The sequence below is a fragment of the Vulpes vulpes genome, chromosome 1 (genome assembly GCF_048418805.1).
Source record: "Vulpes vulpes isolate BD-2025 chromosome 1, VulVul3, whole genome shotgun sequence".
NCBI lineage: Eukaryota > Metazoa > Chordata > Mammalia > Carnivora > Canidae > Vulpes > Vulpes vulpes.
The window spans coordinates 177795336-177820109 of NC_132780.1; the positions used below are offsets into that span (position 1 = coordinate 177795336).

Here is a 24774-nt window from a genome sequence, read left to right on the forward strand (position 1 = left end):
GGCTCCTTGCAGGGAGCCCGAAGCGGGACTGGATCCCCATATTGGGATCACGCCCTGAGCTGAAGGCAGATGCTCAACCGCTGAGCCACCCAGGCCTCCGAGGTAAAAATATTTTTAAAGGGCTGATATCTTTCAGGGGGAGACTAGTCCTGTTCACGACTATTTTATAGGTTGAATCTTCCTTTTGAGTGGTTCATTTAGAACTGAAGCCTTCTAAAGGGAGACAAGTGATGTGGCCAAACATACAGGAAAAACGCATGTGCTCTTGTTGGTGGCATTTAATATGCAGTGACTTTTTTTTTTTTTAAGACTTTATTTTTTTGGGCAGCCCTGGTGGTGCAGCGGTTTAGTGCCGCCTGCAGCCCGGAGTGTGATCCTGGAGACCCGGGATCGAGTCCCATGTCGGGCCCCCTGCATGGAGCCTGCTTCTCCCTCTGCCTGTGTCTCTGCCTCACTCTCGCTCTCTCTGAATGAATAAATAAATAAATCTTAAAAAAAAAAAAGACTTTATTTTTTTTATTCATGAGAAACACACGGACACAGAGGGGGGTGGGCAGAGACACAGGCAGAGGGAGAAGCAGGCTCCATGCAGGGAGCCCGACGTGGGACTCGATCCTGGGTCTCCAGGATCACACCCTGGGCCCAAGGCGGCACTAAACTGCTGAGCCACCGGGGCTGCCCTGAAGTGACTTTAAGCCCATTTTCAGGATAGGAGAGAGACAAAAGGAGATAATCAGAAATGGACAGTTCCTTGAACAAATGCCAATGTCATGACAACACAACCCATTCAGCTTAATGGTGGGGTTCCCCTTAGGGGAGAGGCAAAGACAAAGACATTTGTCCTTTTCTTGAAACACCAATCCTCAGCAAGATAAGTCAGTATGCTGATGAACCTGACCCACTGACGAGGCTTGTGCATCAGGGGTACTTAGGAACAAGGTGTAGGGGGGTGCGGAACCCAAAACTTCACCTAAGTTATGGTCAGTTGGAGGAAGAGGAATGAGTGAGGGAAGAGAGAGAGTACAAACGTTTCACTGTTTTCACAAAAACAGTCCTCCCGGGTCATGAGCACAGATGCCACTGGCTGGGGCACCTGGGCACACCCAAACCTGAGGGGATATGGTGTATTCAGACAGAAGAGTTCTCATTCAATTTTCCTTTAGCTAAATTAAATCCTTTCAGTATGTTTCTTTCTCCATCCCCCCACCCCCTCCGGCAGTAAGAGAAGCGCCTGGACCAGGCTAGCAGGCAAAATGAGGAAGTGACCACAGGGCATCCCTGCAGTTGGCACAGGGAGCTTTGGGATCTATTTTCAAAACATGCCCTAACTAAAACCTCATGTGTTTCTTGCCAATCTTGCCGAGGCTGAATAAACCGCACGTGGCTCTGTGAAAAGGCACCTCACCCCGTGTGGCATTTCTGCTGTCTGGTTGGCTTAACATCCCTGCTTTACTAGGGGCTAATATCCAGGGAGGGCAGACGTGTACCGAGGGCGCTGGCCTAATGAGGACCACGCTTCATTTCCTCCTGTGGTTTCCAGATAAGCAGCTCTGAGAAGGGACTTCTCACTGGGTTTGCTCACACTGCTCCCAAGGCAGGTCTGAGACCCAGGTGCCAGTCTCAGGTTGGTTCCTTGTCAAGCAGCCAGACAGCACCAGATCATGACACAGACTCCCTCAGATCTTTGCAGGGGCCTCTCATGTTACAGAGGGGAAGGGAACGAAAGGGGCATCTCCTCTTTCCTCTCCTTAGCCATGTGAGTTTTGCTCCATCTCCCAGCATTGGTAAGATGGATGGAGCCTTTGGGAGTTTTATCTATAAAGCACTAGAAGGCACTTTGCTTTCGAGGGGGCAGAGACTGCTACTCAACCCCACTACTCCTTAAAGTGACTTCTCATCATTTGTGGGGAGCTCAGGAAACGATACATTACACAATTACGTGTGACTGACCAGGGTGCTTCTGCAGTGCCCCGGGGACCAGGATGAATGGCGAGTTCCCTGTACTGCAGTGGACAAGGGATGGCCCTGGGGCTCCTGTCGACAAGGAAAATTTAAAGGGTGCTGCAGGAGCACCTGCTATTGTGGGTCTGTCTAGTGTCAATCAATCAGTTTTGAAAGTGAGTCTCTATTTTCCTTCACCCTGAAGGGGGTGCAGCACCAGGATGAGGGTGATGAGTACAGCATCCTTTCAAAGCAGATGCAGGAGAAAGGGAAGAGGAAGGGAGAGATCTGAAGTACCCGAGCATGCTTTCTTTCACATGTTAAACTTTTTTTTTTTTTTTTAACTAAACAGCTTGCCTCTGCTTGTTGGGTACTGAAATGTAGGTCAAATTTCAAGTGCCCTCTAGGACAAAAGTGGTTAATTTGGAATAACTCTGAAGCATCCTGCCTCTGTGGATGGGGGAGGCAGTCCCTTTCCTGTAACCTTTAATCTGGGGGTGGTGGGGCAGCAGGTGGAGTCCAGATAAAGGACTGCAAGAGTGGATCACATGCTTGAATTTATGCGGGTTCCCTACCTCCTGGCCCCTGTCCTGCACAGGACACGACTCACTGTCTGCTTCCGAGAACGATCCGGATTCGTCGCTGGAGTTGGTTCCATAAGACTGCTCACATTTAATTTGGGGTCGGACTTGGTTGTACATTCCATCTCCCATCAGGCCTGGTTCCTGATGTTCTGTGGCTAGGAATCTGGCTCCCTGGGAACAGGGCGAGGAGGAGAACTCACAGAGAGGGAGGCTGCAGGGTGAGCCCCCGCTCCCGTCCTCTGCGTAGGAATAGGAGGAGCATGAGCTGGAAGTCCTGGTCCTGGTCTCCAAGGGGGGCGAGCGAGGGCAGACTTTGATTGGCACCGGGCAGCTAGTGTTGGGCCGTATCCTTCCTGGCAAATGGTCAGCCATCAGCCCACCGTGGGAGTAGGCCTGTGAGCTGGGGAGGGACTGGCCAGCCCCCACCCACAGACCCTTTGGCACCGGCTCAGAGAGGTCTTTGTCCAAACTGCTTACCCCAGAATACGAATGCACCGCAGTGCTCACTTGGTCACAAGCGCTCGAGGAGAAGATCACACTTCTCCGGTCCAGCTCTCCTTCCTGTTTACAGAGAGCCTCCAACCCAGGCCCCTTGAGGGGCGACCCCATGGTGAAGTTGGACACGTCCTTCTGGCCCAGGTGGGGCTGTCCGTAATTCCCCGGGAAAGGGGTGTAGTCAGTTTTAAGGTCACCCTGAGTGATCCCCTTGTCAAAAGGGCACGCTGAACTCCTGGCAAAGTGCTGCTGAGAGGTACTGGGCAGGCCAGACAACTCCACACTATTTTTTATGCTGAATAGAGACCTTAGACAGGAGGGGGAGGACACGCTCCTGGATCTCTCCAGGCAGGTGGCCCCGGCAGGGGGGGCGGGGGCGGGGGCAGGGCTGGGCTGTTTCCGGTCCATTTCCACGTCCCCCGCTCTGTCCTTGATGTCAGGCTCGTCTCCGGACAGGCAGAGCGCGATGCTCTCTTCCTCGTTCTCTTCACTGGGCGGCTCACTTTTAATCTGCCCCATGGCAAGGCCCGGCTTGAGGCTGTTGCTAGAGTTCTCTTCACTGAATGTGCTTGCAAAACCTGAGGTACTGTGTGATGATGCATTATAGACATTCTTGGTACATGCAAGCTGGTATTTCTTGTATCTGGGGTACTGCGTCAGCGCGTCCTTCTCCGAGGTCTCCTTGGTGTCGGTGGGCACGTCGGACTCGGGCAGCAGAGCTGCTTCCTTCTCGGCGACTGGGATGGCAGTGGCCTCAAAGCTGATGGGGTCTGCAAGCATCTGGTCCCGGGGGCACCCCAGCTTGGCCGTCTCCGAGTCCATGGTCTCCTCCTCCTCCTCCTCCTCCTCTCCCGCGGAGTTCTCACGGTCCTCGTGCGGGCGCTGGCACGCAGCATCCTTCCGGCACACGAACAGGCCATCCTCGCTGTTCAGGAGCTGGGTCTGCAGGAAGCTGAAGCAGGAGTCCTCCAGGTTATGCATGCGCAGGAACTCAGCACAGCGGATGACCTCGCGGATGTTTTCTCTGCTGAGTAATAGCTTGGCGGTGTAGGCGAACTGTAACAGCGGCCCAAAGCCCCTGGCCGTGACCTGCAAAACAAACAGGGAAATCGCCGACGTTACCATCAGCACCGCTATTGTCCCGAATCCCTCAACTGAAGCAGGATCACCAGACAGTGCTAATGTCCCAGAATAAAGACTGCAAAGGAGCAGTTAATCTCGCACTGGGTCAGCACTGATTCTGCTTCCAATAATTAGTGCCCGTCCCGTGCATGCCTCGGCTCCACTTCATCACCTGGCACAGGGAGTTGAAAATCACCAGGGTCAAGTGGCTAAACACGACCACAACGGGTCCAGTGTTTACACTTAATGAAATACCCTGGCAAAAATGCATGGTGACGATGGGAAGCCTATTAATTCCCCACCCCCCCCAGTCAGTCCTGTGGAGGGCCCTTCTACGTAAGGGGTGCTGTGACACTTGCCCCCCACTTGAGCCAAAGGAAGCATTCTTTTTTTCTTGTGAACTGCAAAACTCGCGACACGGCCTGTTTAAAAACTGAAGGTCCACCGGGCTTGACAAACAGCTTTCCCTGGCTTAAAAAGTTAAAAAGTGACATTAAAAAGCAACTTGTGTCTTTCTCATTCATCGTGGTTTCCAGACGGGACTTTTCAGTCATCACGTCATACCTGATCTCACAGTGATACCAGAGATGATGACAATCCAAAGCATTGTTCTCAACAAGAAATCAAGTCCTGGCCGGTGAAGAATGGGGGTTACAGAACTAAACAAACCGGCTGTCATTTCAATGGTTCAAGTTGCTGAGTGGCACAGAACGCAGGCTATCCCTTCCCTAATTATGAGCAGCAGCTTTGCCATGCAGCTTTTTTCCTGCAAAATCTTTATAGAGGCTCAGCCTACTACTGTCAGGTGCTCCTCATCCTTTACATTTTATCGATTGAAAATGTGCTATTTATGCACAGCTTTGCGTACGCACACACCCCCATACACACAGGGAATGACTTAGACAATTAGAAATACAATTGTTTTTTCAGATGGAAGTGGATTAAACGAGCTGGTGTTCAGGGCAGGCTTCCTCACCCTATATGCAAAACCTACACACATCTTCTGGGTTCTTGCAAGCACTGCTTCCTCCATAGGAAGGGGAGGCAGATCTACGGATCATATGTACAAATTGAATGGAAGCAGCAATCATGGGGTCCTTGCTGGAAGCTCCAGTAGCAGTGATTACAAAACAGTGGGGTCCTTGCTGGAAGCTCCAGTAGCAGTGATTACAAAACTGCTAAGGGAGTAGGTGTAGAGCAAGTTGAACTGGCCAGCTCTGAACACGTCCCACATGTACTGAGTTCACTGCAGCACACAGAGCCAAAACTCTTGTGAGGACTTATATCTGTTGCTTGAGATTCAACTTGGACATCACCTTCTCCAGGAACAGTCTCCCAACCTCTTAGAATAGATGATACCAGCCTCTCAGCCCCATCGCTAGGGTGTGGAAAATGTCCTGGACGCTCCCAGCCAGCACTAATTTTAATATGCGGCATTCTTTCCAGTAAGGGAAATTTCTTAGATATATAACAGAATGGGATTTTAATTGTTAATATTTTTGAAGGACTTTATATTCCAAATTAAAAAAACTCTGTCAGATAATGAGTCCCAAGATATTTGGTTAAAAAAAGAACACAACAAAAAAAAAACACGACCGCTAGACTCACACTATAGTTCCACAAGGGCAATCACTGCCATCTCACTTTTATTATACTTAATTGGGTCTGTTTCTATGGTAAGACAGCAAGCTCCTTCAGATCAGGGACTGCTTCATTTCTCTTTATAACTCTGCATCTGATTAGGGTCTCTAACACGGTATACACCTGATAAAAGCATGTGTAGTACTGAAATGTCATAAGTCTAACTGTGCCCCTAACATACAGCTAACTGCAGTGTACAAATGTAACAACACGCTCTGTTTGGTGAGTACTGCCTCAAATTACTTTGGAGCAAGTCACTGTGTAAACCAACAAACCACACCCCAACTAATCAGAGGCAGGCAACAGTCCTTTTTTGTCCTAACCCCTAGTACCACGATTGAAACAGAGCTCATCTGGCCAGGCTTCGTGTCCTACTAAGCTGACGTGGTAACAGATTCAGCAAATGCAGTATCTATCTGCCATATCCATTTTTTTGTCCCTAGGAACCTTTCAAAGGGAGTGCTAGGCAAGGAAGTACACATTTAGAAGTAACCAAAGGCAGTGATGGGAATGTCACATGACCCACTTCTTGGCTGTAACGTGACTTTGCCACAAAGAGAAGAATGGCCTAATCAAGGCAGAGTCGACCCCTCCATAAGCAAGCATTTTCTGCTCTGCTCCCAGGCAGTCTACCAGTTGCTGACGGGATAACACACATCTCAAGTTTGGGTAGATGGGCTCAGTTTTTGCGAAAAGGGGGAAACTCTCCTCAACATCATTTATATTTTTTATATAGCCCTCCCTTATGGTCATTTCCTTTTTTTTTTTTTTTTTTGATGACATTGGTCTCAATAAGTCCTGCCACTGTCTCCTACTATGGCTGCCTTTAAAGAAAATTCCTAGAGAAACCAGGAACACCCTGGGGATGATTAGACCAGTCACGGGCATCGCCACCTGCCACATGGCTACAAGGAGCTGGAGAAAGCCTCTCTATGCAGGGACAAGCTGATGCTTCAATGTATGAGTGGGCCTGAGGATGCCAATGAGCACCAATTTGCACATCCCAAATCACATCACTAATCCTTTTGGACCTAAGACATGATGAGCTTGCAATGATCACCATATGGTCACAAAAAGAGTCATGATTAAAAAGAGAACTGTAAACTGTCATTCAAGTTCAAGGTTAGAGGAAATGGTGTCCTCCCCATGAATTTTCAAATTTCAAGAGTTTAAATCCTCTGTTTTGTCAAATTCAGTTCTGCTAAACTTTGCTCAGCTTGTGTGTGCAAGGCTGTGCCCAAGAAACCTACAATTTAGCTTTGTAACACACCTTAACAATGGAAAGTTAATTATCAAATAACATCAGTCAGCAATGGGAAGGCTGTTACAAGATTACATGATTAGCTGTCAACTGAGAAATCCTGACCAGTTCAGGAGAGAAGGCTACTTCAGAGGTCTGTAGGGATCCTGTGAACACTTATAAGCACAACACCTAGAGTGCAGTGAAATCGCCATGACTATGTCCACTCTGGGTCAAGAGTTGCTTTGATGCAATGGGTACCTCCTGAACCACTTGGTGTTCCTCCCAGGAATCCATCCCTGGTACACACTGGGCCAGCTGTAATAGCTCCAAATACACAAAACAGAAAGCAAGTGCCTGTCACACATATAGGTCACGTGAAATTAGGTGGAGCCTTTCTAAGGACTGGGTTTAGCTTCCATCCTGGTAGCTTGCACGGTCCTTTCATTTTTAGGAATCGTTTAAACTCCCCCACTGTACTCAGAAAGCAAATATCCAGGTACCAGTGGAAAGCTATATGTTTATGAACCCATGATCACAAAGGCTGCATTGTTATTTACTTTCTGTTTTTAACAAGTAAGGCCCTGATAATGGGAAAAATAAGAAGGGGTGGGAAGTGGAGAATCACACATAAAACTAACGACCCATAAAAATGTTATTTAAAAAGGTAATGATCATAAAGTTAAAGTGGAATGAAGTGGCTAGAAATAGCAAACCAGTTCCATTTCACTGATGGTATTGGAGCTGTGTCCCACTGCTCTAAGGGAAGCAGATATATCTCTCTTGCCTTCTGGTTGCTCCCAAGCAGGTGATGACCTTCTCCAGCCTTTGGCACACACAAGGCAAGTGGCCTTGACCTTTGGGTTTCAGGTCGGAAAGAAACAAGGTCAAACTGCCAAACCTGTGCTATGCTGTGAGTCCACATGAGGATAAGGTATTGAAAATCTGACTCACTGAAACTATGACCCTTATTAACCTTTTGTTCCCGTGGGTTCTGAGGTATCCTCTCTATGCTTTTGATGAAAGTTAGATGAACTGATGAAAACTGAGCAGGCACAGGGCACGTTTGGGTGCTGTTTGTAAAGCTCCCTCTCTGGAGGTACACGGTTTGCTGCTGGACAGAGCTCCTGAAAGGAAACATCCAACAGTTTCCTTGCTCTGGATTGTTACAGAGGTCGGGCGGGTCGGCTTCAGCTGTAGATTGAAAACAGGGCTTGGGAATTTTTATGAGACTTGGAGCAGAGTTTTCTACTTAAGCCATGTGATTAAGGTCTTCTCAGTTGGTTCTGGCAGTACACACACGCAGTTGTAGCACTGAGCTCATCTGCAGAAGGCTGGTCAGACGGATGGGGAGATCTCAGGACTGTTTTCTAAGAGAAGGATGTCACACTTCTCAAGGCTGTCTAACTACAGCCTTTTACAAAACACAAAACCTTTTACCTTCAGCAACATCATGCATACTTCCCTGATGAAGCTGGATCTCATATACATGCAGGAGCTGGGAAGATGAAGGTAACAGAGCTATGCTGACGGGCTTTGAAATTTTTTTAATTTTTAAAAATGTTTTAAAGATTTTATTTATTTATTCACGAGAGACAGAGAGAGAGAAAGAGAGGCAGAGGGAGAATCAGGCTCCATGCAGGGAGCCCGACGTGGGACTTGATCCTGGATCCCCAGGATCATGCCCTGGGCCGAAGGTGGCGCCAAACCACTGAGCCACCTGGGCTGCCCTGATGGGCTTTTTTAATACAGTGAGCCTTGGTCATCCTTCTGGGTTGTATTTTCATGGCAAGCACTTGTCAAAGAAAACAATATTGGTGACAACTCACTCTTCCTTTCCACCTCCACACTGCCCTGTATCCCATTTTATTAAAAAAAAAAAAGACAAATTTGGCGATGAGGTGTCATTTCTAATCTTAATTTTCTATAATCATTTTCCATATTATCATGCTCTTCTCTCCAAAGTAGCATGCTATACAAGCATACCACACAAGCGTATCTGGATGTATTTGTTAAATTAATTAACTTCACTCTTTCAACAAAGCTTCTGGTCATTTTAGTATTAATTTAGCTAAAGATAGAGCCAGAGAAACCAATCTTGTTTCCTTTCCCAAAGTAACAACAAAAAAAACATTTAGGTTGATTTAGACATATAAGTATATAATTTCATACATTTTTCCCCTAAAAAAAGTAATTGTCTGTGCTAGTAAATGGGGCTTAAAAGCATAAAATTGGGGGATCCCTGGGTGGCTCAGTGGTTTAGCTCCTGCCTTTGGCCCAGGGCATGATCCTGTAGACCCGGAATCGAGTCCCATATCAGGCTCCCTGCACGGAGCCTGCTTCTCCCTCTGCCTGTGTCTCTGCCTCTCTCTCTGTCTCATGAATAAATAAATAAAATCTTAAAAAAAAAAGCATAAAAATGTCTTTTCTCTCCTCTGCAGGCTTGAATTTGGGTCTGCAGCCACAATATAAAGTTCTTCTATTTGTAAATCTGCCCCTTGAGGTTCTCTACCTTATCTTTTAGTCACTATCTTTTGTTCATTCATTCATTCATTCATTCATTCCTTCACCAACCACTACTGGGCACACACCGCACAGTGGGTGAGAACTAAAACCACCTTTCTGGGATTCAAATCCCAGCTCTACTATGTACCGTCTGGGTAACTTTGGCTGGTTACTTACTTAACCTTTCTGTTTTTCAGTTTCTTAAACTGAAGAAGGGGATCCCAACAGCGCCTGTTTTATAATAAAATCTTTGGAACAGGTTCTGGCATTGAGTAACAACTATATCGTTGCTATTGTTACAAAAATGAATAAAAATAGTTGCTTTCTCCAAGGAGCTAAGAGGTTGACCAGGGAGCCAGATGTTTCATACAAAGGTCTACAATGTAACCTAAGTACGTAATAGGTATTTAAAGGGTGCTAAGGGAGGACCACGCTGGCGCTGGCGGCAGAAACTGCTAAGAGAATGATGTAAGCTTCCTGGAAAAGGTGCCTTTGCCTTGAATGCTGAAGGCTGAGCTGAGCTGAAGTTTATCAGAATGAGACAAAGAATGACATGGCTCCCCTCTGTCATTAGCTCTCCTAGCTCTCCCTCCAATGCCACTTCATCTGCCAGGCCTTTTCTGGACCTCTCTTCACAACGGCCCTCCTCCACCCTACCACCCAACTGGCTACATGATTTTCAGGAACATTAAACCAAGTACAGGGTTGTTCTGAGCATGGGGCCCTGTACCGGTTGTGCGCCTACAAATATAGCCCTGTCAACACATACGCCCTATCCACTGCAGTTGAAATGGGCTCCCCGATTTTAGTGGGGTACATGACATCCAAACAGTGGAACTATACTTGAGTTAACTCCAAAGGTTTGCTGGCACGGCTACTGAGGTCAGCAGCATAGGTCAGTGGTTACCAGCAGGATCATGGGTATCCTGGAAATACATGGTTAGCCTACTAAGGTACTTTTAGGTTGGTTAAAAAAAGGGAAATCATATAGGTTCACTGAACAAAAATCCGGCTTGAATCCACTCATATGAAGACTGTATGAGTCTCCACAATTGAAGAGTCATGATCTCAGATTGGACTTGACTTCATTGACTCAGACTCCTTGAAACTAATTCCTGGGAACTCTTGAGGAAGGATCCTACAACAACCTGCGTTTTCACTGTAACCATTCCTGCCACAAGGGTTTGCAGAAACCTGTATCTTGTATCTTGTAATTTTTCTTGCTAAGTCATGAACTAAGCATAAATTTTTTTTAATTAGAAGAACTTTCATGAAAGTTATTCAGAAATTGTTCAGCTCAGAACTGAATCTATGTATCAGTGTGTCTGTGTATCCATCCATCCCCATCTGTGTATTAAAGTAATATTACTTTAATATAAACAGGAAAATATAAATAATTCCGACCAACTACTAACTTCGACTTCTATAATTTAATTTACTTTAGTCTGACATTATAAACTCACATGCTATTTGTTTACTATCGTCTCTTGGCCTCATGCCAACTCTTTTTCTGTTCCTCTCTGTAATGCTGGTAGACTACGTTTCTCAGGCTTTGCTGGTTGACTTCTTATTGGATTTTGCCAATAGGGGGCACTGGTGGGATATCAGAAAGTAGGAGGAAAGAAGCTGTGGTTCCTTGAGTTTCTTGTTCTCTTTCTTTTCTTCCCTGGTGGTGTGTTCTGGAGGAGGCTGCATCCTTGACTCCCTGCTGGAGTTTCTGGTAAGAGTTGTCTGCTCCACAGGTACAGCTCCTGAGGCATCAGCCCTTTCTCTAGGCTCAGAGGAGCCTTTTATCCCCTCCGGCCCTAGGAGCGGTAGCTGCTTCCTACAATCATTAATTACTGAGTTAATTCTTCTTCCCCTTTCTGTTCTTCCAGTTTTCCAACACCTGTGTAACCAATTCCTTGTTTTATATCCCCTCTGTTTGAAACACCTGGCATGGTTTCTGTTTCCCTGACTCAATCCTCATCCACTTTACAGACAAGGAAGCCAAAAAAGGTGAAGCCCAGAAAGCCCAGAAAGGTGAAGGGATTTTCCCAAAGTCACACAGCTGGTCAGCCAGGGTTTAACTCAAGTATTCTGACTATAGCTTTCAACTCTCATTCTCCTTTCTCACTCAGGTATATATGGTTATATTTCTCAGGTAAGTGACAGGCAAAATTTATATATGATACAAATACTCTATTCATATTTTCTCTAAAAGTATACAATGAAAACAGGAAATCTCCCTTCTGAAAGATTACATAATGAAGTTCATGGAATAATTTAAAAAATCTAATTTCAGTATAAGTGTAGATCCTAAAATAGGTATAAAATAGTAGTAACTTTTTACAGTTTTCAGTGTAAAATGAAAGTGAAAAGCATCCCACTCACTGGTAATGAAGTGGTAAAACCTGCATCTAGGTTTATAGTTTCATTTGAAAAACCGCCTCCAACCGAAAATTATTTTTTAAAAGAAGATTTAAAAAAACTACCTAATTTTCATTTTAAATGACCCTTTCCCCATTCAGGAAACCAATGATCTTCCTAGACCAGAATTCTCTTGAGTCAAGGTTTGGTTTTACCTCCTCAACCCATCCAGTCATTTCAAACCAACCATCAACCACTTGATCTTCAACCAGAAAACAAAACATTTTTTAAGTCTTCCAGTGTTGAGAGGTTCAGTCTCTCACCAGAGCCCTCTAAGTTCTCCATAGCAAGCCAAAATTCCCATCCCAGAAACCCAACCAGTTATGAGCCCTTATAGCCCCCTCACTGCTCTCCTTGGAACCATCTCAAGTTTGACTATATCCCCAGCAGCGTATCTGGATTGAGTAAATACTCCTGCAGGGGTATGGAGGACTGAACTATCACTTCCCTCAAGTTTAGAGCCTATTTTCTAGGAGTGCCGACTAAAGTTTATTTCATTGTCACTTATTACTTGTGGTGTTATCAATGAACATCTCTGAGGTGTTTTTTTTTTTTTTTCCCAGCAAGTGTCACTATTAAGCCAGGTGTCCATCTTAATCTTGCAAAATTGATTTTTTGACCCAAGAGTATACACTTGTCTTGATATTCAGATTTATTGTCCAGATAAATTGTTCCTATTATACAAATTGCTCTTCAATATTTTAAGGATCTACTTTCTTCCTTTCTTTTTAAATTATGTCATTTTCTGATCTCCAGACTTCTGATGCTTTCCTAGTTTCTGCAATTTTTCAAAGATTTTGACCATAACATGTTGTTCCATAATCATGTCTAATTTTTTTTCTGTAGTTTGGAGGCTTTACTTCACCCACACTGGGAACTTAGGTATTTTCTCATTATTCATCTACCTGGGGTTTACATTCCCTTCTCCAAGTTTTACTCACTTCTCCATCAAATAGACATTCTCCTTGAAACACAATATGGAGGTAACTCTGGACTCTTTGCCATCCTTAGTACTAAAATGGTCAGCCCTAAGACCAGCTGTTGGTTTCCTTGCTTTCTGGCTCTAAAGAGACCCATACATCTATTTTCCTTGTCTGTTTAAACCCACATGTCCATTGGTGGATGAATAGAAAAACAAAATATTGTATACAAAGACAATGGAATATCATACAGTCTTGAAAAGGGAAGAATTCCTATCATATACTACAACATGGATAAATCTTGAGCCATTATGCTAAGTAAGATGAGCCAGTGAAAAAAAGGCAAATGCTGTACGATTCCACTTATACAAGGTATCTGAGGTAGTCCAATTCATAGATACAGAAAATAGAATGGTGGGACTGAGGTCAAGGAGAAAAGGGAGGATTATTGTTCAATAGGTTCAGAATATTATCTTGCAAGATGGCAAGAGTTCTGGAGATCTGCTTAGTTTCATAGCAATATGAATATTCTTTAAGTAAGATGAATTTTTGATGGATGTCAGTACACTCAGTTTAAAATGGTTAAGATGGTAAATTTCATGTTTTCTTTTAATTGCAATAAAAAAGTCTTGAAATATTTCAGACTATGTAAAATGTCCTCTTTGACTATCACATTCTCTAAGATGGTATCTCTTTCTTCTAAGGATCCTCTCATGTGTACTCCTGTCAATTCCTTTTAGTCAGTCAGTATTAGGACTAAAACAGCAATTCAACTCTTGTACCCTCTACCCTCTTGAAGGTGAAACTGCCAATATGGCAAATCAAGAATACTCAGGTATTCTTTTCTTCATTGAAGGGAATTATAGTAGCTATTCATATAGCTGAAGTTCTGCATCATGCTTCTCCCTAGCTATAATTTTGTAAATATGGAGTTGTGTCTCACAGCCATATTTCAGTGTGATGTCCTTTTGCTCATTAGGTTACTAAGAAATTCTATTTATCACCCTGGCAGTAATCTCCAATTCAATTTTTTAATTACTCCTGCTTCCCCTACTGATGGATAGACATTAGAGACTGTAAGTATTGCTTCTGTCTTCTCCTTCTCCTTGGTTTAGCCAACGATTCACCATATACTTCACACTTTTATATCAATGTCAAACCTGCCTGCTTCTGCAATAATTGATGTCATGAGTTTAGCAGGATATTCATCTCCCTTCTTCTCTGACCATTTTCAGTTTAAAGCATGAGCCCTGTGTACTGCAGGTTCTTTATAACTATTAGTTGAACTGAATTGAGCTAACCCTAGTAATGCCCATGGGGTCAAGCAGACAGTCTGAATCCTTCCTTCATATGACAATCCATCACATATTTGAAGACATCTGTCAAGCCCGGTTAGGGATTTTTTTTAAGAACTGAAGTCATATTTTCCATCTGAAATCAAAACTGAAGAACTGACAGATCACATGTCTCTTATGGAAAATGTTATTTTCTATTTGGCCTCTGGTACAAGTGGGTTTATACTCCACTAATACTCCAGAAGCTATGAGGACCCACTGTCAGCAGGGGAGGACCACTGGTCTTTAGTAAGGAAGGTAATTTGATCCTGACAACTTGAGACATTCTGCTGCCATTTCCCTCTTTCATTTGCGAAACAGGGATAAACCAGGACACGCTGAGGAAATCATCTACCTGAAGGGCTTTTGAGACACAAACATGAAAAATTCTAAAAAGATGTATATCATCTTCTCCATGCCTTCCTCATTGCCTTTGCAAGGGAAGTGGGTGTTACTGTGGCTTGCAGAAGAAACAAAGCTGTGGATTTTGCCTCATGGGCATGGTTTATACAACAGCAATAATAGTATTTCTACAGTCTTTAGTTTCCTTCATCTGAGTCCTTCTTAACTAACTACCACATAACAGAAGCTGAGACACACGGACTGCGTTAGCCAAGGCTCTACAGTAAGTCAGGGAAAAGGCATATATGGAAACCAGACTTTTGCCAAAGGGACGGTACACTCATTTCTCCTCCCTTCTCCTGTTTCTATGATGGGCTCTGCCAATGGAGAAGAGTTAATGCTGATGCAATGCAGGCGCCATCTGTGCTCTGTGAGGATTTAAACAGCGGCCATCGACACAAAAACCCCCATATGTGAATCGGACAATGGCTGCCCTGGAGCTATGGGACTAGCAGACAGCAGGCACGGCTCTACAGCAGCCTGGGCTGCAGGGATTGCATGACACAACCCACCCACACTCCTGGATAGGAACAAGAAGTCAGGTTTGCCCCTCGGCCACTTCCCCTCCTCCCCTGAGCTCCAATCTTTTCTCTGTGTGATCCGTGTTGTCAGGGGAGGGAATGAAGAGGCAGCCGGTTCCCTCCAACTGCATGGCCACGGCTGTGGTTTTTGCCTCATCTGTTGGGCTCTTGCCCTGCAGCCATCCACAGCCTTTCCTGGGATGCTAGGTTGCCAGCCTGGCAAATGACATCAAAGAGGACTGGAAGCAGGCCTTTGCTGAGAAGAGCGGTGTATTCAGGACTTCAGGCAGCTGGGGCATGAAGGGGCGGTCCTGTTTTTGCCAACGGTGTCATCTCTGGCAGCATGGCTGCTGAAGCAGAGGAGGGAGAAATTTCCAACAATGGTTGGCTGATTGTGTCCAGTTTCTGTGGGGCTGAGACACACTTTCCATGCTAACTTGGGGGATGGTGAGAAAAGGAAATAAGTCATGGTTGCATCCAGAAAGTGCACCGTGGAGTCTGTTCTGGGACATCTATTTTGAATGTGGCTTGGAACTGTTATGAAAGACCTCTTTACTTACAGCTCCTAACTAGGAAAACACCTTTTCTACTAAAAATACAGATATCCAAACATTCTGAAAAGGAAGGTTTTGGTTTTTGATAAATACCGCATCTCAAGAACACCAGGTGTTCTTGTTTTGGGTGAATCAAACTATTCTTGAACATACCTTTATTTATTTATTCATGAGAGACACAGAAAGGGAGGCAGAGACATAGGCAGAGGGAGAGACAGGCTCCTTGCAAGGAGCCCGATGTAGGACTCGATCCTGGGGCTGGGATCACGCCCTGAGCCAAAGGCAGATGTTCAACTGCTAAGCCACCCAGACATCCCTTGAGCATACCTTTAAAGATGTGAGTTAAGGCATCTACAGTACTTGGGGGGTATTCCAGTATTTTGATGGGGTTTTAGTCCTTGAAGCTGAAAGTCAGAAACCTACCAAATCCTGGTAGAAAACAAGCCCTCCACTTTCCTCACGCTATTATAGCAGGAACCATTTGGCTCATGGGAGAAAGGGTTGTAGAATGCATCCACAGCACATTACCAGCAGCCTTCCACACTGGTATAGCTCTAAAAACCCCCAAGTAAGCTAGCAGGTGTCTAGATAGCCTTGTCATTTCTTTAACAAGCGTAGGAGGCCAGGGCTTAAGAATCTCTGGGTCACCACTGTGGTAAAAAATACCAAGACTCAAAGCAAAAGAAAACACCTCTCCTTCTCTCTGTTGATGCCATCTTTCCTCTCCCATGCACCTCCATGATCTCTCTGGATCGTCAATCACAGGGAGGGAGACTGGAGAATCTTTTGGGGAATGTTCCCAACATGGACTATGTTTCAAGCAGCAAGCCCCTGCTTTAGAGAGCAAACTTTATTCTTTATTGTCTTCTAGATTCCCCCCACACTGATTCCCTTTTCTGTCTCATTTCCAATTGTCCTCTTGAGGCAGACTGCTAGCCTTTCTCTTGCCTTCTAGCATTTGCTCAGGCTGTACTCACTGCCTAGATGCATTCTTCACTTTGTTTCGTCACTTCCAACTGTACCTATGATAGTTGTGAAGGACAGGGGTCCATCAATATAGAATGCAAGGGCCAGGAGAAAAGCTTGCAAAGGAGGTGGTGATTTAACTGGACCCCATTTCCAACCATTAAGACAACAGCTGCTGCTTATAGACCAGTCCTGGCATTTCATCACCTAAGTGGTATTTTCCATTGTTATCTAAATGTTCCATTGTGCCTATCTTGATTGGAAATTCCTGAAAGTCGGGGTATCTGGCCAGCTCAGTTGGTGGAGCATGGGACTCTTAATCTCAGGGTTGTGAGTTCAAGCCCCATGTTGGGCATGAAGCCTACTTGGTAAATAAAAAAATAAAATAAACCATATGACCAATCACTGAAAGTCAAGTACCAAGTCTTATACTTTTTGTATGTAATCTACATGTACTCTAATAAAATCTGCTAAATATCTGCATTACTAAAATGAGTTGGTTATTTTTTCTAGAAGGCAAGAGCATCACACATTGAAAAAGGATTAACAAAAGGTGACATTTGCATGTCAATCAGATGAAATAGTGTTCAAGAAAGGTTACTAAACAGGAAATCATTAGATCGTAGAGAAGCACAGGAACCATGGGTATTTCTGTGTACACTAGGTATCCTGCACAAACAAGATGCTACTAAATCGGCAGTCCAAAAATCTTTACTTGAACATTTGCTTTGTTGGGAGCTAGGGAGAACCTGAAAGATGCAAAAAGTATAGTTTTACCTTGGAGAAGCTCACAATATTATTCACAGCTGGAGAATAAGTAAACGCTATCCTCTATATTGTTGAGACTCCTGTGCCTCAGACTTTGAGAGAAGAGGAAGGAGCATGGCTATCGAAAGGCACTGTTTGGACCAGGACAGGGTGGAAGACAGGAGAGCACAACACCCATGCAAGTCAACCTTTGCTCTCCAAATATTGTGGTTCTGTAACAAATAGCCTCGTGGCCTTCTAGGAAAGGAATTTCTATAAATACCCAGGATTTAACAACACTCTTCTCTACCTAAGAGAAACGAGTGTCTCCACCCCATCTACATGAAACTTCAAATGTACCCCATAAAAGGGAGCACCATGGTAGAAAAAGAAATGATCCATTGGGAAGAGGTTGACAATGCACAGAAGAAAACCTTAGGGCTAAATAGGGAGGGTTTTAGGAGAGGAGACAGCCACCATCCTGTAGGGCAGAGGGAATAAGACTGGGAGCTGGTTTGAGAAATGAAGACTGGGAGTGTTAAATGGTTCTTCCTTAGCATGTTAAGTTAGAATGATAGCAATTTAGATTTGAGGGTGTGTGCTCTTCTGGATGGGCTTGAGAAAAATCAAAATCAAAATCTTCTTTTACACTAAAATAGGAAAAATGACATACTTAGCCAGGATGCTATTTTGGAAAGTCGAATGGGGGAAAAAAAAAGAATATAAAGTAAATGGGTAAAATTGTGAAATGTCTAAGAAGCAACTGCAATGAGACAAAGAGGTGGGCAGCGTCAGAGCTCAGAGGTAGCTCCAGGGGATGCTGGGAGCCAAGGAGACCAGGTGAAGTCTGGTCTCCCTCTTGAGGGAGTGTTGTCCTGCTAGCTCTATAGCAGGACCTTGCACTGCCCCATTTCCAGCCTTGTGCTCCTGATGCAAAGCATCACCTTAGCCAGCGGTGAAGACCATTCTACATCCCTATTCTTGGTGGGGAAAGAATATGGTGTGCTCTTCACCACAGTACAGAGCAGATATCAGAACACTTTATCTGGCATATGGAAGGAACAGAATGTCAAAGGGGTTTTTATTGCACCTGACCAGATAATTAGGTAATTAGCACTGTTAACTGATAGGGCACATCCTCCATGCATCTGTACATCTCCAGGGAGGAATATTTTAAAAAATGTACTATTGAGTGCTTTTTACTTTATATATGTACATATATACATATATATATATATATATATATATATTTTTTTTTTTTTTCTTTTTTGGACAGCATTTCATTTCTCAGAAGGGATGCCAGGCACATTTCTCTTCCGTGCCAGTATGGCCCTTTTTCACTTAGTCAAGCTGGCCTGCAAACAACAAAGAAGTGAATCTGTTTCTGGTCCCCCACGGATCTTACAACATGCCCTGCAGCGCTGGTTAGCTTCTTTGTTAACACGCCAAGCCCCCACCTGGGGGGGCGGGGGTGATGTGTGCACAATTCTAGGAACATGGTCTTACTGAAAGACAGAAAAGACCAGGAGAGGGAGCACAAGAACACAAGATCTTTATATTGCTGGGTTGCAGGGCAAGTCATAGAAAGAGAGCAAGGAGAAGAGAAGCAAATTGCCTCAAAAATAAATGTAGAATCTGAATGGTATACTTTTTAGGGGGGAAAAAGGGCATTTGGGACCTCTTATTTGGTCATCACGTGTAAGAAATCTTTAGCTGGTTATACTGAATGCAGACCTAAAAGGCTGTTCGATTTGTTCTTATTTGTCCTGGATCATAACATTACTTTATGAACTGCTAAGTCTGTTGGCAATTAATAATACTTTATAGCTACCTTTCCTCGTCATTTTAGTTCACCTTTGCCACACAGTGATATGGGAGCAAATGCATCAAAATGGCAAGTGTGCAGCCCCATGCAGAGACCAGGAAATCTCAGTTCTACCACAGTCCTTAGCTGGGTTAGGTTTGCAGGCTGAGGAGCCTGCATCATCCAGTTCGAGGCAGTGAGACCAGGTGTCCTCCCATACAGGGACCTTACTATATGGGCTGCTGCTATGGACCACCTTTGCAATATAGGGTACAGCTCACTTTTCTCCCTTAACAAACTTCACCTACTTCCCATGCTTCTATAGCCTTATGCTAGGAGAATAAAACAATGAATAAGGAAGAAAGGGCATCTAGTCTGAGATGGTCTAGGCTGATGGGACAGAGACGAGTCTGCAGGTAGTGAAACACAGTGAAAGAGCTGCAATGGTGCAAGCACAGGTGTTGGCAGAAGGGGCATCTGACTCAGAGGAAGAAAGACAGAGGTGGAGGCCCAAGTGAGGGGTAGCCAGGTACTGGGTGGGCGCTGGTGCTGCATGTGGAAGGGATATGCAGACATATCTGAGGGTGCCGCAGGAGTTCAGATGGGGTGGCCACAGGACACTAGAGAGCTGAGCAGGGGGGTGAGCAGCACAGCCAGCTTATGTCACACCTATGAGGCTGGCCGGCAGTCGAGAGCCACTGGAGTCTGCCAAGCAGGAGTACTGGGGAGATTAGCCACAGCTTGGGGACAAGCTGGGTAGGGGGCATGTCCTGACCCGAGTGTGGCTAGTGATGTAGACAGATTAGAGAGGCCGGGAGGCGGATGAGCTGCTGCTGCGTGACAGCATGGACTGAGACTCATATACAAAGGGCCACACTGCTTCTAACCAACCAACCAAAGCCAGAGCTTGATATCACACTGGTGGAAGTAGGGTTCCAGTCACAGTCTTTTGGGATGATTTACCACGTGATGGATACGATAGGAATTATGAACGGGTTCAGAGGCATCACTAAGGTAGTTTGGGAATCAAAGTCATATATTACTCATGAGGATATGGGTCAGAATTCCGTAGCCTGGAGCTTTCTTTAAAGGATGACAACCATCGATGCTAGCCAGTTGTTTTAGCCACTGCATGATATAGGGTTTTTAAGGACAGCTAACTTGCCCAATAAATCATTCTGGCCTGGCAATGAGAAAGAGGTGAAAGTTCCTACAGAATGTGAGAAGTCTGTTTTATTTTAAAATAAAGATGAATGGAAGATAGATGAACTAATAAAATGCGATGACTTGCTGAAAATAGCTACGGTCAGAGATGGGGGAAAAGACAACCTTCTTCCCAGGACCTGTTCATCGATTTTTATGATAATTGCGGAGCAACTGACCAGTTCCCTGGTCAGGGTTTCTACCTGGGACTCTAGAAACTTCTTCCATCATCGCTTGAGTGGACCTCAGACTTTCAAGTGGACCTTCAGAGTCTGACCCTTCTGCTTCCCTCTTATGATTACATTGCACCTAATTAGATAATGAAGGATAATTTCCCCAGCTCGATCCTTAACTTAATCCTTTTTGCCATGTAAGGTAAATATACTCATAGGTTTGGGGGGATCAGGACATGGACATCTTGGGGGGCCATTATTCTACCTACCACACTGGGTTATTATTAAATCTGTATAGGGAGGCCTAGGTGACTCAGTCAGTTAAGCGTCTGCCTTCAGCTCAGGTCATGATCTCAGGGTCCTGGGATTGAGCCCCACATCGGGCTCCCTGCTCAGTGGAGAGTCTGCTTCTCCCACTCCCTCTTGCTTCCCTCCTTGTGCTCTCTTGCTTGTGTGCACTCTCAAATAAATAACTACAACCTTTAAAAAATAAAATAATTCTATTAAAAAAATCTTTATAATTGGTTTCTTAGACATGTCTTATATACCTTGTGCCTCAAAAATGAGGCCTCAGACAAAAGCAAGTCTTTACAGGAGTCAAGATGACCTAGATATTAAGGTTTTTATTGATCAAGTGGCATGAATTGAGGAATTATCAATGGGTAGATAGAAGAATGAAAATTTATCTCCGATTTAAGGTATTTTCTCTTTGCTATCATTTTACATTCATTTCTTTTTCAGCATTTTTCATTATCTTTGCATGAAGGAAAATTTCTCTTGCTGGGTTCCTGTGACTTCTTTGTGGCACAGGAAAACCTTGAACAAGAGATCGAGATACTGGCTGTCTCCAAGCTACAGCTGACTGGTGTGTCACCCTGGGCCTTGTTTTCCCATTTGTTTAAAATACAGACACCTGGGTGGCTCAAGTCGGTTAAGTGTCTGACTCTTGATTTGGGGTCAGGTCATGATGTCAGGATTCTGGGATCTTGGGTTCTGCGTTCAGTGCAGAGTCCGCTTGTCCCTCCCCCTCTGCTCCTCCCCCTGCTTGCTCTCTCTCTCAAATTAATAAATAAGAAAATCTTATAAACCCCCCCCAAGCCCACAGACACTTGCATTTTTTTTTTAAGATTTTATTTATTTATTCATGAGAGACACAGAGAGAGAGAGGCAGAGACACAGGCAGAGGGAGAAGCAGGCTCCATGCCGGGAGCCCGATGCAGGACTTGATCCCGGGACTCCAGGATCACACCCTGGGCGAAAGGCAGGTGCTAAACCACTGAGCCATCCAGGGATCCCGACACTTGCATCTTTAATGAGTGTACTACTGTCATCTCTGAGGCAAGAGGGTTTAGTATATGGGCCCTGGAGTCAGGCTGCTCAGGCTTCTATCCAGGCTCCTTGACTTAGGAGCTGATCTTGGCACAATTAACTTCTTTTACCTCAGTTTCCTTACCATATGGAGATAATAATAGCAATCCCAGAGGGTCAATGAGTTAAACATGTAAAAAAGTGCATGGAGCAGTGCCTGGCACATAGTGAATGCTCAATAAAGGTTATTTTTTTAAATCATCATCAGCATCACTGTATTAGACAGGAAGGCTATACAGAAGATAAAATATAGCCCATTTCTTTAGTGCTGGGTCAGATGAATTTTAAGACCAAGGTTTTATGATACCCAATATATCACAGAAGAAAAAAACTCCCCGATGTTCTTACTTCCCATGCATCATGCTGCGTTAGCAAGATCTTTTAATATTTCTCCTTGCTGCCAATTAAGGGCACCGAGTCAAAGTTGATATGTAAAAATTACTGTTCCATTATCACCTGCTGGCCTTGCTAATAAATCTTTGCTTAATGAAGCATATGTATCTTTTTAGTAGAACAGAGTATAACCCAAACTAGAGGGACAAGAGCTCCAGCTTGTTTATAATAGGACCTTCAGAAAGCCTGGTGCATAACTGCATGCACATAAATACTAATGCTGTTATTTTCTTGGATCAAAGATCATTTTCAAAAAGTAAGCACATACACATCTATACTCGTGGTAGCTTCTCAAGCAGGTTCTACAAGGTCCAATAAGTCAGTTTTGAGAGTAGGCCTTCAAATAGCTCTCTTCCACTTGAAATCTGAAGTGTGGAAAGTGGAGTGGTTGTATGTTTTACTGGAAGAGTCAGCAATAGAAAATAGAGGACACTCACAGCTGTAGCAAGCCAGGATGAATTTATACAGTGAATTTTAAATCAGGCTCAAAATTGGCTTATGTTATCCATTGAAAAAAATTCCATTGATTTTGGGCTTCCTGATGATGTTTTCTGGGTGAGGCAGACCTTTGATTGAGAGCCAAAGAAATCTTCAGATGCAGACTTCTTTATTTTCAAAAGAATCTGAAGAGGCAGAAATTGCTAGCAGAATTCAGGAACAACAATGAATATTATATTTCCACTTGGTAGCAACTATCTTGGTATTAAATTCGACTGATTTGGTTCTGTCCTTAGTGGCTGAAACTTTTCCACTTTATTCTTACTTCTTTAGACAGATTTTAAGGACTTTGTTCCTCGCTGTGTTCTTTTCCCCTTTGCTGTCTTCTATTCAAATATTTCTACGAGTGTTTATAATGGAACATAGTATTCCATTAAAAACCCCCCTGACTCTGTAAGTCCACTGATCTTTTCTCATTTCTCTGATCCTAAGAACTTGTTATTCTGCTCAAATTATTTTTATATTCACTTAGTATACAACAGGTGCTCAATCAAGTTAGTTTTTTCTTTCTTTGCTTGGACCTTATCTGAGAACGTATTCCTTTAGCCTTTGGTTTACAAGCTACTTGCCAAATAATTGGCTTTGAGAGCCTCCTTAAGAGTCTACATCATTTATTGGGGAAACTCTGCCCCCACAATGATAACTCTCATAAGGCATCTTGGAATTGAAAAGGTTTCAGAAAAAAAAAATAAAGCCCCACTTATCAAAAATGAAGTGCTTTTGTTCTCATTTCAGATCTGGTGGCAGAAGGGAAATGTCAGCTTTCAGAGGTCCTAATGAAATATTTGACAAGATATGTGAGATGTTTTTCTTTATTTGGGCTGCTCGTTTCATAATACACTTGATGTGTTTCACAAGAAATCCAAGGTCAATTCAATTGATCAACCATGGTTTCAGCGACAGATACGCACACATATAACATGCTCACATTCTCCCAGTTATAATGACACTGCATCTAATTTAGAGCCACAAGAGCTTGGGAATTAAGAGTTAATACTTAGGCCACATCCTTAATTCATCCTGTCATGCCTGAGTATCACTTCTATAGCAAGCAAGATCACCCACCGTTCTGAGGCCACTAGACAGAGAATGAAATCGGCTATAACATTACCGTGTCACCACGGAGGTAATTAGGGATGAGCCTGGAGAACGAGCTTGGGTGCTCTTTGTATGTGAGAGCAGGAAGCAGGACAGGAGGGAAAGAAAGGAAGATAAAATAAAAAGAGAAAGAAGGCAGGCACATTAGCCACAGGCAAGCTCTTGCTGGTCCTCCGTTCTGTTCCTACTGAGGGCATCTTTAGAGTAGGGTGCAGGCTGCTGCTCTCACTGCACGGCACAGGCTATTAGCAGTCTAAACTCCCAAACAAACTTGAAAGGATATATGAACCACGATGATCAAGCTGATAAAATGCTATGGTCTAACGCTTTCTCATGCAATTGTGCATGTGGGCAGGAAAAGGGGGGGGGGCTTCTCTTCTACTCAGCTGAAGGGCTCCTTGGTTTGCTTATTTTAGGATTGGTTTGGATTACTGCTCTTTCAACAACATTATGGGTCATATATACCCACTAAAATGAGACAATCATACTTTATTTTTTTTTCACACTTTATTTCTTTATCATGAATCACTGCTTTAACTTTTAATCTGACCCAGTGGGAAATTATGTGTTTAACTCCATACACTTTCCTTCGATTATAGAATTAATAAAATCTCTGTTACCAAACAGAACCCATGGCACTATCTCAGGGCAACATCAAATTTAAGGAGGGAATCACCCCCGACACCCCTTCTCTAATGCCTTCTTGGTTTGGAACATATAAAATTACATACAAAAAAGGAAAAAGGAAATTTACTAAGTTGCCTCCCTTATTTGCTATTTTACTGTAAAGAGGTTTGCTCTCTGCTTATAAATTCATTTTTCTTCAAGGCTTCCTCATCATAGGACTAGGTCCTGC

At 44.1% G+C, this 24774-nt stretch overlaps 1 protein-coding gene across 4 annotated transcripts in view; it reads right to left on the bottom strand.

The window, feature by feature from the left end:
• The window catches only part of BACH2 (BTB domain and CNC homolog 2), a 348520-nt gene that overhangs the window by 14498 nt on the left and 309248 nt on the right, over window positions 1–24774 (bottom strand). For all 4 annotated transcript variants that reach the window (XM_072737368.1, XM_072737361.1, XM_072737375.1 and 1 more), the window contains one exon: window positions 2517–4109. In XM_072737368.1, coding sequence (XP_072593469.1) covers window positions 2517–4109 — 1593 coding nt within the window. The remainder of the gene's footprint in view (window positions 1–2516; window positions 4110–24774) is intronic.